This window comes from Canis lupus, chromosome 17 (assembly GCF_048164855.1).
Source record: "Canis lupus baileyi chromosome 17, mCanLup2.hap1, whole genome shotgun sequence".
NCBI classification, from domain to species: domain Eukaryota; kingdom Metazoa; phylum Chordata; class Mammalia; order Carnivora; family Canidae; genus Canis; species Canis lupus.
This window is the reverse complement of record NC_132854.1, coordinates 60,923,633-60,944,121: the sequence shown is the minus strand read 5'-3', so window position 1 is coordinate 60,944,121 and position 20,489 is coordinate 60,923,633. Positions and strand designations below refer to the sequence as shown.

The 20,489-nt window shown below is 49.2% G+C and overlaps 1 protein-coding gene and 1 long non-coding RNA gene across 8 annotated transcripts in view; one reads left to right on the top strand and one right to left on the bottom strand.

Annotated features, from left to right (window-relative positions):
- Window positions 1-1,122: 1,122 nt before the first annotated feature.
- LOC140608229 (uncharacterized) lies at window positions 1,123-19,949 on the bottom strand. Of its 6 annotated transcripts, none has more exons than XR_012010258.1 (6): window positions 19,859-19,939; window positions 14,228-14,422; window positions 4,398-4,580; window positions 3,488-3,591; window positions 2,183-2,524; window positions 1,304-1,776 (listed from the first exon to the last, which is right to left on the bottom strand). It is a non-coding gene; the product is annotated as an uncharacterized lncRNA (long non-coding RNA). The 6 variants fall into 6 exon arrangements; XR_012010257.1 differs by having other exon boundaries at window positions 1,320-1,776; window positions 14,228-14,346; window positions 19,859-19,949; XR_012010262.1 differs by lacking the exon at window positions 4,398-4,580 and having other exon boundaries at window positions 1,123-1,776; window positions 14,228-14,346; window positions 19,859-19,949.
- Window positions 19,290-20,489, top strand: part of INTS6 (integrator complex subunit 6) — a 90,765-nt gene continuing 89,565 nt past the window's right edge. Inside the window, exons 1-3 of one of the 2 annotated variants that reach the window (XM_072783230.1) lie at window positions 19,290-19,328; window positions 19,812-19,897; window positions 20,111-20,188. In XM_072783230.1, coding sequence (XP_072639331.1) covers window positions 19,826-19,897; window positions 20,111-20,188 — 150 coding nt within the window. In that variant the 5' untranslated portion in view covers window positions 19,290-19,328; window positions 19,812-19,825. Of the gene's footprint in view, window positions 19,329-19,752; window positions 19,898-20,110; window positions 20,189-20,489 lie in introns of those variants that run through there. The other variant, XM_072783229.1, reaches the window with a different exon arrangement.

The following is a 20,489-nucleotide window of genomic DNA, read 5'->3' as shown; positions in this document are numbered from 1 at the left end:
GGGAGAGTTGGTGGGGTGGGGCCGGTGGAGGGAGCATAAGGGAGAGCAGACTGCACAGATTTGGAGGACATCGGATTCGTTGACGGGCTGCGAGGTGGGGGGTGGCCGTGTTAGGGTAGGGTTAGGGTCTTCGTCCTTGCGTGGTAATTTCTGACGGTTCTTAGAAACCTGAGGACAGAGCGTAAGCAAGTGGCTGAGGCCCCGGAGGGACAGGGAGCTCCACCATGTCCCCTGGGCCCGGTGTCCCCACGGCCGTCCTCTGGGGTCCAGCACGCTTGCCCCTGTGCACCTGCTGCTCCTCCTGTGCTCAGCCGCTCCGCGCCGCTGCTCCCGCACAGGTGTCCACGTCACCCCTCGGCCCCCGCAAGTGTCCACGCCGCCCCTCAGCCCCCGCAGGTGTCCACGCCAAGTGGACGTGTGTGGCTTCCAGACTCAAGGGTTTTCACATTTAGAAGCCTCAGATGTGGGGTGCGGGGGCAGCTCAGGGTGTGACCCCCATTGCCGGGGTCGCTGCCCGCCTGGGGCTCCAGGGCCTGGGGACCCCACTTCTCCCCCGCCCGCCTGTGCACACACCTCTCGCTCTGCCAAATAAAGTCCCCAAACCCTCAAAAGCAGCAGCAGCAGCCCCAGCAGCAGCAGCCCCGGTGTTAAAGGTCATGCCTGTGCCCCCTCAGCCTTCGCTCCCTACAGGGAGGCTGTGACCAGATTGCAGCACCTGGCTTGTTGGGGCTTGTACGGTGTCACCACAGGGCACAGGGACCCGCCGTCCTGGGGACCGACCATCCTGGGGACCGACCATCCCGGGGACAGGCCATCCCGGGGACCGGACATCCCAGAGACCGGCTGCGGGGCTCCGTGGTCCACACCTGCCTGGAGCCGTTGGGGGTACCCCCTCCTCTCCCTCTGCCCCCTTCCCCTCCCCCCTCCTACCGGCCCCTCACCTGCCCACCAGGCCTTGGCCTCCGCCCTTCTGCTGCCCCAGCCGGGGCTCCTTGCCTGCAGGTGGCCGGCTCCCTGCTGGCATCTCCCTCCCTCCCGCCGCCGAGACACATCTCAGGGCCCAGCTCCCGGGGAGAACCGTCAGCTGAATTCAGTTATCAAGATACATAGGCACATGCATTCTCTCTCTCATCTCTCCATCTAATCGCGCCTTTTCTAAAAGTTTCATAAGTTTTTATAAGTTTGTGACTTTTCAAAGCTTTTGACTTTAAAATTAGACCAGCACAACCCACAGGGTATGAAAATCAGGTGTTTTTTTACCCATGTTTGCACTGCTCTCGATGCTCACCAATGAATAATTTCAAGCCGCAATGATCTTGGATAGTTTGACATTAGGTAAGATAAACTTTACCGTTTACCCGCTTGCCTGGCAAACTTTTTTTTTTTTTTTAATAGTGCAAAGGTAAACTCAAATTCAGCCCGGACCAAATCTCAAAGTCATGCATCGGAAAGTCATGATTTTTTTCCCCCTTATGTTTATTTTTGGCTATCACACTTCGGACCATTAGGCAAATGCTCGTTGCCCTTTTACCAGTGCCAGCACTTGCTCAAGGAGACTGTAACAGGTGAGAGTATTTAGTAGAATAAAAAAGAATTCGGGGGTTTTGTATTTTCTAAGCTAGGCTAGGTCCACTTTCTGAGACTTTGCACGGTTGGAGCTACGTCTCCAAGGTCGCCGCACGACTCGAGCACATTTCAAGGCTGAAGTGTGGACTTTTAACTCCGTTTTAAAACGACTGCTGTCCCGAGGATGTGCATGAGGAGGAATACCTCTACCTAAGGAGGAAAAGGGGTCAATTATAAGATGTATCCTAAAATAGGTACAGCTAAGAGCTCCCCCACCCTTTTTTTGGTTCACTTATTAAAATAGCCCACTAGTTTGAAACAAAATACTTGATCATCTTAGGTATTGTCAACAGCCAGGTAACAGGGTAGGGATTGTTCTTTGTCTATAGCGTATCAGTTTTGCAACAGAGCTGTCAGAGCTTGAGCAACATAGTAAATGAGATACTTTGCTGTCCCGGAGGACTTAAAATTTAGGCCTTGTATTATTAGAACTATTTAGCGATGACGTAGAGGTTTAAAATAAGAATTTCCCGTTGACAGCTATGAAATGACATAGGCTGGCACAGCAACGTGTTGAAATACACATTTAAGTTCCAACAAAAGGAAAGCGACTCACAAAAAAGGTTTTAGTAGTTTCTTGAAATCCGGTTTCTTGAAATTGCCTTGAAATATTTCCGTACCTCAGAAAAGAACGGCAGGAAGTCAGGACGTACTTTAAACCATAGTTGACCCACGGTTTGAGTATATACATTTTCATTTCACACACACACAACATCTCTGTCGTGCCAGAGATTTTTACTTAAACTTTGCCCTTTTCTCGAGTGAGGGTTACAGATGGGTAAGAGGAATAGGGTGTCGCAGCAGCTTCCAGGCCCTTCCTGGGGAAAAACATGGCAAACTTCTGTAGCTGGAACTCCTGGTGGGTGGCTTACTGCCGCGGGAGTTTGCTTAGCCTGATCTGCGGAAAGGAGCAAACTGTCAGATCTGAGCGGCTAATAGATTTGAGAATTCTTTATGAAAGTGAAAATGGTACTCCTTAAAGCATAAACGGATCTTGTTGGATGCATTAGTGAGAAAAACCAAGTGCACTTGAACTTCATTTTTCCATCGGTAAAGATCCAATGGATTAAAGAGAGACGCACATTTGATCTTGGTTCTTTCCAAAAGATATTGAAAATATCTTTTCAATATTGACATAGTTCTACCTAAACAAATTCTCCTGCACAGCTGAGCCTGACTCCCAGCAGTGAGAATATTGCCAATGAAATGATAAGGCCGTTGCAAGTGCTATAGGTAAGAGCAGGGCCCGTTGAGGGTTCCCGTGTGGAGTTGGAAGAGGGGGAATTAGGTAGATGAAATAATTTAAAGAAAGAGAAAGACTTGTATATATCAGGCTTAACTATAGGTGATGGGAAAGACCCAAGGAAAGGGAGAAATACGCAAGAACAAGGCCAAAAGAAAGAAGAATGTACATGCTCCCTGGTGGAACTCTGGGAGTTAAAAACTGCGATTTGAAAAAACAAAAAAACCCCAAAAAACTGCGATTTGTAGATATATGTACATGAACGTGCAGATGTGTAAAGTGAACTGGATAACTGAGTCAAGTGTTTTGGTAACAATAGAGAAAAAAAGACAAACCCTGTAATCAAGGGGTATAAACTGTATAAATTGGCTAAATTCGTTTAATTATTCATTTCTTTATTCTACATGACTTGTATGGTCTTGGGCTGCATTTTGAGAGGGACTCTGAACTGAAATTACATTTCACAGATTTGAAAATTAAAACCACGGGACATCCATTGACATCAAAAGTCACAGAATTGCTATATGAACAGCAAAGAGGCTCAGTCATATTCATGGGGCAATTATGTGCTTAGGGCACCGAGCGGAGGGATCAACACAGCTGCGGGGGCTGACCCACCTTTGAACTGCAGCTCTTCAATCCCGGTTTGGGACACTTGGAGCCTCCCCGATGTCTCCTTTCCACGTGATTCCTCTTCCTGTAGTATTAACTACTCAGGGTGGCTGTAAAGATTGTGAAATATAAGTATTTGTAAAGCCCTAAGCATGGTGATCCCCACATAGACTTTGAAAAAGGATACAGTCCCTTCCTTCCGTTATACACCCCTGCACAAACGCACCCCTCCCACATTTACTTCATTTTATTTTTATTTATTTATTTTTCATTGACTTCATTTTAAAGAAAATATTTAGGCAGAGGTTTATATATGAAATGCTTTTTTTTTTTTTTTTTTGCCTATTCATTTCAAAACTATCTGCATGGTGATAGTAATAGGTCGGTATAACACGATAATGGATTGCGCTTGAGCTTTTTGTTTTGTTGTGGGATTGACTGGTGCCCACATGATATATAGTATGTGTGAGGCAGATGTTAGCTATAGGTATTTTTATATCTATGAAATTCTGCTAATATTTTTTTATTTTATATGTAAACATGGTTAATTTTCTTATAAAATACATATTTGTCTTTTTTTTTTCTTATTGTTGCTTCAGAAATCAAGTACCTCACCTAAAGCTCCTGGTATTGCCATGCCAATGGCAATGTTTATTGCCAACTAGAAATTCTTGCAACTGAAATCAGAAATCCAGTGATCCCCACAGACGCATCTTTTGGAAGTCAAGGTCTTTAATTAATAATATATGAATAATGCGAATGGATATTTGTGGTCAAGTTTCAATGGTTTGACAGAGATTTTTCTCAATGTCACTAGTTTGAGAATGCTTTGGTTATGATAAAAACTACTTTTAATGATAAACATAATAAACAATATTTTCCAACTCATGAAACATAGAGAAATAGTGTCATTTACATTTAAAATTTTTGAGACTGGGGCATCTGTGTGGCTCCGCGGTTGAGTGTCTGCCTTTGGCCCAGGGCGTGATCCTGGGATCCAGGATGGAGTCCTGCATCGGGCTCCCTGCATGGAGACTGTTTCTTCCTCTTCCTGTGTCTCTGCCTCTCTCTCTGTCTCTCACGGATAAACAAATAAAATCTTTAAAAATAAAATAAAATAAAAAATTTGAGACTATAGTGCACATTCATAAACTACTGACCATTGTCCAAAACGATGATCTAGCTAATCAGATGAGTCTTTAAAAGTGGCCACACCAATATTTTTTAAATTACTTAATTAATTAGTTAACTTATTTTGCCACGTCAACATTTTAGTGCCAAACAGAAGTTTAGTAAAAAATTTTCTACTAAAACGTATTTTATTACCACACTAGACTCTTTACACGTATAAAAATACTTCTTCATAATTATTATGGAAGAAATTGGGAGACATCACTACTAGTTTCATTTTTTTTCTAACAAAATAAGAGCCACCAGTTTTTCAGCATCAACTAGTTGCCAAGCACATGCTAAGCACCACACGTCCTTCTTCTTAATCTTGGCAATAGTCCCGCGGTGATGGAGACTGCTGGTTGCTCTCTCAACACAGTGCAGCCACTATGCAGATAAGAGTGGCCAAGTGACACGGTTGGCCAACCAGATCTAAGAGGAAATTATTAGGAGTGGTGCCAGAAAATCTCTCTTTAGAGCGCGTCCAGCTCAGCTGACATGCTTTCTTTTCTTCTTCCCATGGCTTCTGCCAATGCAAACCTACAATACTTGAGGTGAAATAGCTAATTACCATTTGACAAGCACACATTAAGATTGGCTGAACAAGAAAACAGAGAAAGCTCCATGTTCTTAATGACATTATAAAACTCGGAGTGGACACATGAGGCCTTCCTGGACTGCCTACCCCTGGTATAGATGATAAAAATAACCTTTGTTTTTCAGTTTTCTTATTCATAGATGAATGCAACCCTCAGCTGATTCACCTGCACAGAAAATGTTGACCTTTTGGTGTCTGAGAGGAGGCGATCCAGCTGGTGGAAAATAGGATAATAATTGGATGCATAGGTATCAGAATCAGTAATGATCGGGTTTAAAACTGCTTTGGGAACTTTGGATTAGAAGTGCTGTGTATCATGGGGAAGACACAAAATAGTGGGTTATTTAGACGTGCCCCTTAGTTTAATTTCAGTTTAATAATTTTTTTACCTGGGGCAAGTGTCTTTACGTATCTTTAATACAAGAGAATTGCACTAGGTTATTTTTAAGATTCCTTACAGACAGAACTATCAAAATGCTGTGCATGTTGGCCTATAATAAAGCAACAGCAACAGTCTGGTTCCCAACTCTTATGAAGAGTAGCGAGCCAGACATGTTCTCGGTGCAAAATTGAATACATAGGAGCCATATTATCCATCCTAATCAGACAGGTAGTAGTATACTCTGTACTGCGGTTTCACATAGAGGTGCTGAATGGGGTCACTAAAAGAACATGGACTCCTGTCTTGAATTTTGCTTTTCTAGACAGATTGTGGTTTGTTTGTTTGTTTGTTTGTTTTTTTTTTTGGAAAGAATGAACAAAAGTGCTATACGAGTACAACAGAGAGTAGAGTAAAAGCATTCTCATCCACACTGGTAGCGTTGGTGAATTGAAAAAGTCAATTAAAGCACAGAAAAGAGAAAACCATGCTACAAACCTTAAACTTTTAATTTTAATCTAAGTTACATTCCCTTTGTCGATCTTTTGAAGTGCAAAATACTTGCAGGTTCTTACTTTTTCTAGGCTTTTGCTGTTTCTTTGCTTACATCTAATTTGAAAAAAAAATTTTCTTAGTGACTTGTTTACATTCCATTGGTTTATGTAATAATTAATTAACATGATTACGATGATACAAGTTCACCTGGTATAGAGGGGCTTGAGGAAGCAACTACCCAAGCATGGAACTTGCAAAGAGGGGAAGTTCATGATTATATTTAAAGGGAATTTTGGGATGCCTGGGTGGCTCAGTGGTTGAGCGTCTGCCTTTGGCTCAGGGCATGATCCCAGGATCTGGAATCGAGTCCCACATCGGGCTCCCTGCATGGAGCCTGCTCTCTGCCTCTCTCTCTGTGTCTCTCATGAATAAATAAATAAAATGTTTAAAAATAAAATAAGACAAAGAGAATTCTACTACCTTTAAGCAACTGCCATGCTGTGGGCCTGTTTTAAAGAGGGAACAAGGAGCATCATTTAATCTGCAAATTAAGTAGATGTCATGAGAGTTCCTATGTGCCCATCATTAATGATAGATATTGCATAATAAGATGTTAAGATATTTTATTCACTGTTTTAGAACATGAGTCTTTGGAGACTACTGAACTGAATATTAAAATGACATTCTCACTAATATCCTAGGAGCTCTCACCCCCTTATCCTTTCCATCTTGTGTGTGTGTGTGTGTGTGTGTGTGTGTGTGTGTGTTTAAGATTTTATTTACTTAGAGAGAGAGGGAGCACAGGTGAGGGGACAGATGGAGAGGGAGAAGCACACTCCCCCCTGAGCAGGGAACCCAATGTGGGGCTCGATCCCAGGACCCCAGGATCATGACCTGAGCTGAGTGAGGGCAGATGCTTTACTGACTGAGCCACCCAGGTGCCCCTACATCTTGTTCCTATGAGCAAATCCCTCCCTCATAAGAGATTTTGTTGATTGTCTCCTTGTGGTTTTCCCGTGTATCCGAGTCTCCACCCTGGTTTCCTGCTGGTATCCTGGTTCCTCCGGTCTTCACAGGGATTGGAGCCCTGTCCCTAAGCATCAATCCCCATGAATGGGTCAACGATAACTCCTGCCAGACTTGCCCAGAATTATGCCTCTGAATTCAGATCCAAGTTCTGGTTCTCTTCTGCTTTGTGACTTTGAACTACGTTCATGAATATTCCTTGGTCTCCCAATTCCTTCCCTGAAAAATTAAGAACACTTAGCCAGCAGGTTTGTTTGAAGATTAAATGGTCATGGGAAGCTCTAGCAGAGTGTCTGACGCAAGCAGGCAATGAAATGTTTGTTTTCTTCCCATTTCCTCGAGGCCAAGAACATTATTTGGTCTTCGCCTATTCTCATCACCTTTCTGACTCGGAGCTCTGACCACTTACAGGAATGCTTGCTGAATCTTTACGAGGTCACGCACCTGCCTGCCAGGATCTTGGCCCGTTAAGAGCCCAGGTGACCTACTTACTTGTCCATACTGTTCCCTATTCACACTAAAGGGATTTCCCTGGAGCACTCAGCTTAGCCCTGGGTCTCCCTGGTCAGTTTTGGTGGCCATCCGTTTCCTATAACTCCTTCAGCATCCTTCCTCTCCACCTCTGGGCTTTTCTATAATCGATTCTGCCCTTTGACATATACACATTAAACATTTAGTAGTGTGCTCTGGCGTGTTAGGGTCCTCCAGAGAAACAGAACCAGCAGAAAAAGGAGAGACAGATGGAGAGACAGAGAGTAAAGAATTGGCTCACATAATTATGGAGGCTGAGAAGTCCTCAGATCTGCAGCCAGCAAACTGGAGGCTCAGGAGAGCTGAAGGTGTAGTTCTAGTCCATGAGACGGCAAGCTCAAGACCCAAGAAGAGCCAGTGTTCCAGTGTTGAGTCTGACCAAAGGCAGCAAAGGACCGAAGTCCCAGCTGGGTGCAGTTAGGTAGGAGGAGTTCCCTTTTACTGATGGGAGGTTAAGTCTCTGTTCTAGTCACGTCTTCCATTGGATGAGGCCCACCCGCTTTAGGGAGGGCCATCTGCTTTCCTTGGTCTCCCCATCCGAATGTTTTTTTTTTTTTTTAATAATAAATTTATTTTTTATTGGTGTTCAATTTGCCAACATACAGAATAACACCCAGTGCTCATCCTGTCAAGTCCCATTCGAATGTTAGTCTCGTCCAAAAACACGCTCGCGGACATACCCAGAACAACCTTTGACCCTATATCTGGGCACCCCATGACCTAGTCAGGTTGACACATAAAATTAACATTGCATTGGGCCCTGTGCTAGGCATTGTGCATATTCTTGTCCTTTTTCCGGTCTCAGAGACGTCAGTGCCCTTTCTTGCACATCCCAATATCCCCAGCTATGCTCTTGACCCTGTCTTTCCTGATCCTGAGACCCACCTTACCTCTCTCGCACCTTCAGTTTTCCTCTGCTCTTTCTTTACCTAAAAACTTGTGTGAGTTTTTCCTTTACCTTAAAATAAAGGTTCTCTTTGATCCTTGGAACTACCATCCCACCCTCTTTATCAGTGCAAAAAGAGAAGTTTATATTTTCTGTCTTCAATTGACTAGAATCCCTGGTGATCTAATTTACCTTATTTCTTCTCTCTCTCTATTCTTTTAACAAGAACCTTTTAAAAGTCAACAATGGCTTTCTCAGATCTAATGGTGTTTGTTCAGTCTCCACTTTATCTGATGTTTCAGTAACTTTTGAAAAAGTGTATCCTCCTTTCTAAAATTCTCTTTTCTCCGTACTTTGGCCAAATTGAGTTCCTGATTGTCCACCTTCTTTCTTGTGTTTGTTTCTTTTTCATGTCCTGTCCTCTTAGGTAAATGTTCTCATAGCATTTTGAACTTCTTTTTTAGACATTTATCAAATTCCACTCCCTGTTTTAATTATTTCTATAGGACAGGTTTAAAAGGGAAACACCTCGTTGTACCACCCATTCTTCTTCCCGGCTTTATTTCTCTCCAGAGCATTTATCGCTATCTGATGTAATCTATAATTTACATATTTATGGTCTCCCTCTCTCCTTCCCCACCATGAGGGCAGGGATTTGGGACTATTTGCTCACTAGCGTATCTCCAACCTCCAGAACAGTAGGTAGTATTTGAATAATAGTTGTTGAATTATTATAAGGATTCAGGTATAGGGCTGCTCAATGGATCATTATTTGCAAAAGTAAAACACCTGGAAATAAACAAAATATCTACTAATAAGAGGAAAATAAGTCAAGATACATCCATAGCATGGAATATTGTACATTTATTAAAAGCCATTCTTAAAAATTATTTAATGGAAAAATACTCACATTGTATTAAATAGAAAAAAAGCAGGATAGAAAAAGACCTCATTTTTTTTTTTTAAATATAAAGGAGAAGATACTGGATAGTGAGATTAAAGTGATTTTTAGTTTTCTGTTATTTTCATATTTTGTACATTTTTGACACATCCTTTTACATAAAATTTGAAGATAAAAAACAGTAAAGCTTTGAAGAAAAAAATGCTTCCTCATTCAGTTGCTATAGTCTATTCTTCCCTAGTCTGAATTTTTCACTTCAATAAGAGATACAGTTTGCACTTATCTTTTGGCACTGATTATATTTTGCTTACTATTATGTATCTTTATGTCCTCTACTAGGCCGTGCACTTTCTAAAGCCAGAAAGCATGTCTTATTTGTAATTTTCAATGCGTACAACACCTGTCTACATTCAATAACCGAAATAAAAATTATTTAAAATGGTTTAATAGCCGGGAATAATACGTAGTGTTAGTTGCTTAGGGAAACCGTCAAATTATGTAAGTTTTAAATACTACTCTGATGTCCTTCATGACTGCCTTCAAAACACACTCAGGTTTAGGGATGCCTGGGTGGCCCAGCGGTTGGGCATCTGCCTTCGGCTCAGGGCGTGACCCCGGGGTCCCGGGATTGAGTCCCGCATCGGGGTCCCCAGAGGGAGCCTGCTTCTCCCTCTGCCTGTGTCTCTGTGTCTCTCATGAATGAATGAATGAATGAAGGAATAAATAAATAAATAAAATCTTTAAAAACAACAACAACAAAACACTCAGGTTTAAAGCTATTTTATTTATTTATTTTTTAATTTTTATTTATTTATGATAGTCACACACACACAGAGAGAGAGAGAGGCAGAGACACAGGCAGAGGGAGAAGCAGGCTCCATGCACCGGGAGCCTGACGTGGGATTTGATCCCGGGTCTCCAGGATTGCGCCCTGGGCCAAAGGCAGGCACCAAACCGCTGCACCACCCAGGGATCCCTAAAGCTATTTTAGAACGAGGACTGTAGCTAGTACAAGCGTTTTTAGGGTTTGGCCTACCTCTCTGCCACACTTATTTATAATTTTTTTAAAGTTGTTGGTACTTACATGAAAACTTCTGCTTCTGGATTAAATGAGAGTAGATTTTAGGGACTGACACTAAATTAGTTAGGTGTGGTTGGTATAGCAAAGACCAAATGATACAAGTGGATCAAAACACAAGTTTATTTCTTGTTCCTAAGGTGGGCGTTCTCCGTTCATGGACAGGTTTTCTCCACATATTTAGAGTCACAGTGACTCCCATCTTATGGCTTCCTAGGCTACACATGTCCACTGGATGCTAATCGTATTTACTAATCTCTGCCTCTGGTACTTAGGTTGTAAGTTCAGTGAGGTCATAGAAATGCCAGATTCAGCAAATAAAAATACAGGATACCAGTTAAATTTGAGTTTCAGATAGACAACACGTAATTTTTTAAGTATATGTTCCATGTAATACTTGTGAGTACACATTCCATGTAATTTGTAATAATATTTGTAGTATCACTAAATTTGTAATATCACTAAACAATTATGTGTTATCTGAGATTCTGAGTTAATCGTGAGTCCTGTATTTTATCTGGCAACTCTCTGGGGGGTAGGGATTAGGTCTATCTCATTTAACACTAAATCCCTAGAATCTAAAACAGTACCTGTTGACTTTAACATAAAGAAGTCTCTCAATAATATTTCATGAATAACTGAACCTGTATCAGGGAAGAATACTCAGTAGAACGGTGCTATTAATAAGATTATATACTGGGCAGCCCGGACGGCTCAGCGGTTTAGCGCCGCCTTCAGCCTAGGGCGTGACCCTGGGTCCCGGGATCGAGTCCTGAGTCGGGCTCCCTGCATGGAGCCTGCTTCTCCCTCTGCCTGTGTCTCTGCCTCTCTCTCTCTCTCCGTGTCTCTCATGAATAAATAAATAACGTTAAAACACTTGTGATGAATCACAATAGGAAGCATCAGCAGAGAATAGTTATGAACAGATAAGCCTTTCCCAGGGACAAGCATTTCAAATCACAAACGCTCTCCTCAGCTTCAGGGAAGTAAGTGGGTGCAGTAGGTCCCCCCCTGGAGCTCCTCTCAGCTGTTGGACCCTCTTCTCAGGTCCCTGCCCAAGTGTCCCTCTCCCTGAGGTCTCTCCTGCTCTCCGCACCTAGAGCCCTCCTCCTTTTGCAACACTGCTCCTTCCCGGCCTTCATCGTCCTCAGCACCTGGGAGTGACTGCGGCCCAGGATGACTGTGGGTCACCGCCTGGAAGTGACCACGGCCCAGGATGACCGTGGCCCAGGATGACCGTGGGTCACCATCTGGGAGTGACCGTGGCCCAGGATGACCATGGGTCACCACCTGAGAGTGACCGCGGCCCAGGATGACCACGGCCCAGGATAACCATGGGTCATAGTCCAGGAGTGACGGCGGCCCAGGATGACCATGGGTCACCATCCGGGAGTGACCATGGCCTAGGATAACCATGGGTCACCACCTGAGAGTGACCGTGGCCCGGGATGACCGCGGCCCAGGATGACTATGGGTCACAGTCCGGTAGTGACCACGGCCCAGGATGACCGCGGCCCAGGATGACCGTGGGTCACCACCTGGGAGTGACCGCGGCCCAGGATAACCGTGGGTCACCATCCAGGAATGACCGTGGCCCAGGATGACCATGGGTCACCACCTGAGAGTGACCGAGGCCCAGGATGACCACGGCCCAGGATAACCATGGGTCATAGTCCAGGAGTGACGGCGGCCCAGGATGACCATGGGTCACCATCCGGGAGTGACCATGGCCTAGGATAACCATGGGTCACCACCTGAGAGTGACCGTGGCCCGGGATGACCGCGGCCCAGGATGACTATGGGTCACAGTCCGGTAGTGACCACGGCCCAGGATGACCGCGGCCCAGGATGACCGTGGGTCACCACCTGGGAGTGACCGCGGCCCAGGATAACCGTGGGTCACCATCCAGGAATGACCGTGGCCCAGGATGACCATGGGTCACCACCTGAGAGTGACCGCGGCCCAGGATGACCGCGGCCCAGGATGACCATGGGTCACAGTCCGGGAGTGACCGCGGCCCAGGATGACCTGGGTCACTGCCTGCCTCCCGGCCAGGAGGTCAGCCTCCCCAAGCGGGCCTTCCCCCCCTTGGCTCCCCACTGGACTCCCGGCTCCCCACAGGCCAGGGATTCGAGGAACAGCGTGGGTTCCCACAGGCGTCTACAGTTGGCGGCAGTGTGACAAGTCTCGGTGACACCAGGCGGGCTTGTGTGGCAGGAGCCTGGCCTGTGTCCCCCCCCCCCCCACCGCGCCTCCAGGGCTTCGGTCCTCCGCCCACGTCCCCCGAGGCCACCGCATGTTTCCTCCCGCGGGTCGTCCTGGAAGGTCGGCTTGGTCTCCCGCACATTCTTTCCAGTTGTCACCTACGGTTATCTTTCTAGAAGGGGAATCTAATGCTCTTAGCCCCCTACCCCAGCACTACGGCCCGCCACCCAAAGGCAACGTCCACCAGCCGCGAGGGGCCCGTGGGGCCTCCCTGGGGCCTGGCCTCAGGCCCCAGCTGCGCACACCGTCCTGCCCCTCAGAGTCTGGCAGCCTCGGGGTCATTTCGGGGGGGTCAGCGGCTCTGCCTTCGGCGCTCACGGAGCACTCAATGGGACCGTCCCGATTCTAAAATGTCCATTTCCTTCTATTTCCACCATCTACAGCCGGGACTCAGCTGCCACAGGGCGGCTCAGTGATGTCACCAGAGGGCAGTGGGACCTGGCTGTACTTGTGCGACGTGGCAGCCCTTCCTGGTGGCCTGCCGAGGCAATGGAAAGTCCTAGACATCTCAGTCAACCAGCCATTTAAAGGGAGGCCCTAAGTCCTGGTGGCGGTCTGAAGGCGTCTTCCCTGCCGTCTTCCAGTTGGATCAAGACAGCGTGAGCATCAAGACTCGTGGATGAGGGATCCCTGGGTGGCGCAGCGGTTTAGCACCTGCCTTTGGCCCAGGGCGTGATCCTGGAGACCCGGGATCGAATCCCACGTCGGGCTGCCGGTGCATGGAGCCTGCTTCTCCCGCTGCCTGTGTCTCTGCCTCTCTCTCTCTCTCTCTCTCTGTGTGACTATCATAAATAAAAAAAAATTAAAAAAAAAAAAAAGACTCGTGGATGAGCACGCCCCGGGGCTCAGTAGGCTGAGTGTCACGCTCAGCTCATGATCTCGGACCGTGAGACCGAGCCCCGCGTTGGCTCTACGCTGGGCCAGGAGCCTGCGTGCGCTTCTCTTTGACCCTCTCCCTCTGCCCCTCCCGTCTTAAAACAACAACAACAACAACAACAACAACAAAAACCCCACAAAAACCAAATACTTGTAGATTAAAAGACAATGGTTTGGAAGAAAGTACTGAAGACAATAGTGGAGTTTTCTCTTACAACATGTCCCATTATTAAAGCTCCTGGTTGGTACCATTCAATGCATCGTGGAAAAATTCTAATTGGGAAAAATCATTGTGTCATAGTTTAATTAGCACTTTTTTTCAGTGTATTTCTTAGAACCTGTGGTGTCTCAGAATTGATGAAATACGTATATAGCCTTGCATTTTCAAGTCAATCCTCTAGGACTGGTCCTACCGTGTTTGCTGACTTATTGTAATCGTGTAGTCTCCTCGTGTTTGTCTCCTGTCTCTCTATTAGGTCACAAACTCTCTATGACCTACCACGGTGCCTGTCACATAGTAGGTGTACAGTTAGCACTTACCGAAAGGATTACTGCAGCGTTCGTGATCTTTAGCTGGAGAAACTGTTCCACTGTGATTCCAATTCTCAACTTGGAGGCAACCACTTTCAAGACTGATCTTGAATCATCTGAGGCTTCAACTGTTATTGTGAAATAATCTTTGTTGGAGAGCTCTAATTTCTTTTTAGTAATACTCTCTTTGTAGCATTTTTTCCCCTGAGGATTGATATATTAGAATGACCAAAATCCAATCTCCTTACACATATAATATCCAAATACATTCTGCTGCATAATTTCACATCTGAATTTTTAGGCTTTTTTTTTTTTTTTATATGTGCTCAACCTGTCAACATCATGGACTACTGTGATCTCAGAGAGTAAAGCAGAGAGCTGAGGAGATAGTAATACAGCCAAAAAAAAAAAAACTTTGTTAGGTTACATAGGAGGAACATTGGGTTCATCTGATTACTCTGTTCAGATGGCACATCCAGATACCATCAGCCAAGTCCTTGGCACATAATTATTTTTGAACAGTGTTATCCTGCTTAATTGGTTTAAAATAATTTAAAAGGGCTCTGGTTGGCTCCTACAAATGAATCTAATTCATCAGTTCTTAATTGTTAAAAGAGCCCCATTTCAACAATTTAGGCTACTGTGGAAGCCAGAGTCACCACTCTTTCAGAGGCTTTCGTATAATTTATTCGTTCCCTTTTAGATCGGAGCCATAGCATTTAGGCAGGGCTCCTTTACAAACAGCAACAAAGAGCAAACTTTCTCCCACATACCTCCCCTGACCAATGTCCTCCGGGGGAAATCTGCCCTAATCCCCGAGACTGCACCAGCACAGGGTTTAGCACACACGACTTCAACTTGTTTCCCCCCCAGCACTGCAAGAGCTCACAGTTTTTTTTTCAGTTGAGTCTGATGAAATAGTTGGCTTGCATTTAGGGGCCATGTTTCAGAAAAATAAGCCTGCATATAACTAGAATCTTTCCACCGTCACTGAGATTGAGTGAAGAGATTCATATTTCCCATCTCATGCTTATTCTGAGGCCTAACCTCACCGAAGGGAACAATGGAAATCTCTGACTCTATTTAGTTTTCTCTTTTTAATTTTTGTCGAACATGGCTGAATTCAAGCAATTTAAATAAGCGTATGATACAAAAAATCCACTGGTGTCACATTCATAGTTCCCCCCCACCCCAGCTTTAGTTTGCAGATTTATTTTAGAAGTTCTTTTAAGAAATGTAATAACTCAGGGTGTGTGAGTTTTTAAAGTTATTTATTGAGGACTACTGGATATCGACATATACATTATTTTTACACTTTAAGCGTATAGTTCTTAATCAGTCTTATTTATAAGATTCACCTGAAGAGCTTTTTAAAAAATGGGATGACCGGGCCTGTCCCAATTCTACTGAATCACTTTCCTGTGGGTATGGGGATTTGGCACATCTATTAAATTATTTCTGAACTCTGCGGGCAATGCTGACGTGCATCTCCTATCCAGAACCACTGCTTTAAGCCATCATCAACCAATAGCTTCATTGTCAACCAGAGTCACTAAGAATAAACCTGGCCTATTTCACAATTTTGTCTGGGGACCACTCGTCAATGCTTCCTGGTTTCTGATTGCCTCTTGATTTGCTGCCCATGTATGTCCTGATTTCTCTCCTGTTTTGCCTCAGGGCCTTGCCTTCCTGCACTTCTGGGCTTCTGAACTGGAAACCTGCCCTTTGATCTCAGGTGCCATCGCCCAGGTTCTGGTTATATGCTCTGGGTTGGCTCCCTGGACTTGGCTCTCCTGATTTTTGCATCGAAGCCTAAGTTTACCAAACAGCTCCTCTTAGGACAATCTGCCAACTCCACTGAGTCAGGGAAGAGCCATCATGTCTCCATTGGAAATGATTTCAAGTAACTCTAACGGGGAAGATCATTATTAATGCATGGTCCTCTACTTCAGTAGTGGAGTTTGATTCCCTTCAAACACTGCTTTGTACTTAGCACCCCCGCTAAAAACTGCACTTTATATGGGGAAAAAAAAAAAAGTCCTTAGCCTGGAATTAAGGCCCTCTGCTGTCTAGATCCGACCTGCCTTTCTGGATCTTGCGCTATTCTTCATGTTCCTGTGCGCCAGCCAAGCTGAACTTCACTGTTGCCCCAGGAAGTCACTGGCAATGCTGTGCTAACATCCTTTCTTCACTACATTTTCAACGTCTAAGAGGACTTTTTCACCAGGAGCTTCCTCTTCCTTTACCTACGTACCCAAATTTAACTCAGTCCTTGAAGCACCATTTCTCAAACCTCAGTAATGCAAAGGACATTCTTGTCATTCTAGAGAATGCATACTAGGATAGGCAGGGGTCCACGGACCAGTTTGAAAAGCCTGGATACAGCAAAGCTAAAGACTAATCCCATGAAAATCTTTCCATTGTAAATTATCACCTTGAAACAAAAAACGTTGTCTTTATAACGATTTGTAGAGTCGTTAGAATGAAAACACAAATTGTCAACTATCAAAGAACTCTGATCTTATCTCCAGATCTGGGATTTCAGTTTGAGAACAGGGCTTTAAGGAACATAGAAGTATACTGTCCCTGATTATGTTCATCACCCAAGAATAATACATTTTTCTCTTCTCTGAATTATTTAGTTTCTAATCACTCTCTGCCTTGTAGTAGCTAATAATATGGATGTAATATTTTTCTAAAAAAAAAAAAACATAGGCTTTTTGAAGGCAGGATACACACTTTAATCATTTTTAACTCCCCCCGTCCTCCGCAAATAACGGACATAGACCTGCACTCCGTTGTATTTTGTGGTCCAACTCTCTTAAAAATCTCTTGCCCTTCTATGGTACATACGGAACAGGAGATCACTAAAATAGCCCTACTGTAAATTAACAAGAAGTTCCGAGGTTGTCCTAAGAATCAGGAAAAGGCCAAGTTATGAAACTCAAGATTTTTTTTTTTTTAAGATTTCATTTATTTACTCATGAATGAGAGGCACAGAGAGAGGCAGAGACCCAGGCAGAGGGAGAAGCAGGCTCCATGCAGGGAGCCCGACGTGGGACTCGATCCCGGGTCTCTAGGATCAGGCCCTGGACCAAAGGCAGGCGCTAAACCGCTGAGCCACCCAGGGATCCCCAAGTTTTTTTTTTTTTTTTTTTTTTAAAGTGCCACCAAGGTCTGTTTCGGGTGAAGACTAATAAGCCCATTTCATGACATGATCATGAGGCGAATAAGAATTTCAGGATAAAAAAATAAAATCGAGATGCAAATTTTTTTAGGACTAAAAAAAATCGATATGCAATTTTTTTCAGGATTTAAAAAAATAAAAATCGAGATGCAAATTTTTCCAGGATTAAAAAAAAATAAAATCGAGATGCAAATTTTTTCAGGATTCAAAGAAAAAAATAAAATCGAGATGCAAATTTTTTCAGGATGAAAAAAAAAAAATAAAATCGAGATGCAAATTTTTTTCAGGATGAAAAAACAGAAAATAAAATCGAGATGCAAATTTTTTCAGGATGAAAAAAATAAAATCGAGATGCAAATTTTTTTCAGGATGAAAAAACAGAAAACAAAATCGAGATGCAAATTTTTTCAGGATAGAAAAATAATAAAATAAAATCGGGATGGCAGGGCGGCAGGAGAGGGCCTGGACCTGTTCCTGTGGGAGGTCGGTCTGGAGCACACGGGGGGGGGGGGGGGGGGTTGGGTTCACCCCGCGGCCCGGGACCCGGCTGCACCCCCGCCCCCGCCCGGAATCCGGGGCGGCCTCCGGGCAGCACCTGCGCGGGCGGAGCTCGGCCTCTCAGCCGAAGAGCAGCCAACCTCGGGGTTCTCGGGCGCCGCGGCCCGCGCCGGTGGGGACGTCGGGCCGCGCGGGGGAAGCGCTGTCCCCGGGGCCCGGACGCGCCGCGCAGCGCCTCTCGCGGGTCCCGCCCTCGCCCCGGCGCCCCCCCCGGCTCCTCCCACCCCCGGCCCCCCGCCCTGCTGACCCCCGCCGGCTCCCCCCCCGACTCCCTCCACCACCCCGTTCCCTCCCCCCGACACCCCCCTGGTCCCCCCATCGACCCCCGGCTCCCCCCACCTCCCGACCTCCCTCGGCCCTCCCGACCCCCGCCCCCGGTTTCCTGCCCCCGACCCCCCTTGGCTCCCCCCATCGACCCCCGGCTCCCCCCACCCCCGACCTCCCTCGGCCCTCCCGACCCCCGCCCCCGGTTTCCTGCCCCCGACCCCCCTTGGCTCCCCCCATCGACCCCCGGCTCCCCCCACCCCCGACCTCCCTCGGCCCTCCCGACCCCCGCCCCCGGTTTCCTGCCCCCGACCCCCCTTGGCTCCCCCCATCGACCCCCTCGGCTCCCCCCACCCCCGACCTCCCTCGGCCCTCCCGGTTCCCTTCCCCCTTGGCCCCCGTCCCTCTCCCGGCTCCCCCGGCCCTCCCCCCGGCTCCTTCCACCCCCCTCCCCGGTTCCCTCCCCGCGGCCCGCGGGGGCGGCGGCGCTGGCGGCGCCCGGCCCCGGGTCATCAACAGCGTCCGCCGCCCCTCCCCCGCCCCGCCCCGCGCCGACCCGGGACCGCGGGGCTGCCCGCCGCCGAGCGGCCGTCGGACTCGGGGCTCGGCCCCGCCTGGCCCGCCCGCCGCGGAGGGGGCGCCGCCGAGCGCCGGGGCACCGGGGGCCGCGCCGGCCCGCACCTCCCTCCCCCCGGCCCCGGTCACCTCCAGCGGCCCGGGAGGCCGGCAGCCCCGCCCCGCCCCGCCCCTCCGCGGAGCCCGCCTCCGTGCCCGCCCGCCCGCCCGCTCGTCCCCGGCGCCCGCACGCACGCGCGCCCGCCGCCCCGCCCCGCCCCGCCCCGCCGCCCCGCCCCCGCCTCCGCGCGTGCTCCGTAACTGCCGCCGCCGCCGGCCCGCGGGCCCGCCCCGCCCCCCAGCTGTTTGAATATGCTAATGCGAGGCTGCGCACGGGCCAATGGGGCGGCGGGGCGGCGCGTCACGTGGGCCGGGGACGTGTCAGGGGCGGGGCCCCCGCGGCCCCTGCCCGAGTTAAAACCGGAGCGTGCGAGAGAAAAGCGCTTCAGTAGCGAGAGGGGCTGAGAAAGTGGTGACACCGCCGGGGTGCGGAGCGAGTCCCCGAAACTTCTCCCAACAGCCCCGGGGCCGGTCCCCGTCAGCCCCTGCCCCCGCGCCCGCGCCCGCGCCCGCGCCCGCGCCCGCTCCGGGGGTGGGAGGGGAGCCGGGCCCGTCTCCCGCCGGGGCACACACGGGGGCCGGGAGCGGGGACGGGGCCCCCGAGGCGGGGGGGGCCGGGCCGGCCGAGCGCCCCGGCGGCGGAGGCGGAGGCGGAGGCGGGGGCGGGGGGCGGCGGGGGCGCCGGGAGCGCCGGGGCCGCCGGGGCCGGGGAGTTTCCTCGCAAGTGCGGGCGCGGGGACTCCCCGCCGCCGGAGGCCAGGGCCGGGCGGCGCGCTCGCCCCGGGGGCCGCGCTCCCCGCCCCGCGCCGCCGCCGCCGCCGCCGCCGCCGCCGTCGTCTCCGCGCCCGCCGCCGCCTCGGGCCCCGGTGCGCCCGGCCGGCACTATGCCCATCTTGCTGTTCCTGATAGACACGTCTGCCTCCATGAACCAGCGCAGCCATCTGGGCACCACCTACCTGGACACGGCCAAAGGCGCGGTGGAGACCTTCATGAAGGTACCGAGCGGCCGGCGCGCCCGGCGGGCGGGGGCGGGGGCGGGGGCGGGCGGGGGCGCGGCGCGGCGCGGTGCGGTGCGGGCCCCGGGCTGCGGGCCGCGGGCTGCGGGCGCCGGGCGGCCCCTCCCCCACCGCGCGGGGCTGGCGGGGCTCGGCGGGCGCCTCGTCACCGCGCCCCCGGCCCCCGCGGCCGCCGCCCCTCCCTCTCCGCAGCTCCGCGCCCGGGACCCTGCGAGCCGCGGAGACAGGTACATGCTGGTCACTTTCGAAGAGCCGCCCTATGCCATCAAGGTAGGAGCGCCGCCCGCGCCTCCCCGCCCCCACCGCGCTCCCCTCCCCCACCCGCCCCCGCCCCCCCGCCGCCCCCCCGCCGCCGCCGCCGCCGGCCCGCCGCCCCCGCCCCCGCCCCCGCCCCGGCGCGGCCCGGCGCGGCCCCGACTCGCGGGGCGCCCGCCGAGCCCTCCCCTCCCCTCCCCGGCCCGGCCCGGCGGCCCCGGCGGCGGCGGCGGCGCGGCGCTCAACATGGCCGACATTTCCCCTCCGCGGCGCGAGCGGCAGCAAGGCACTGTGGGGGATATTTATTCAAGTTCGC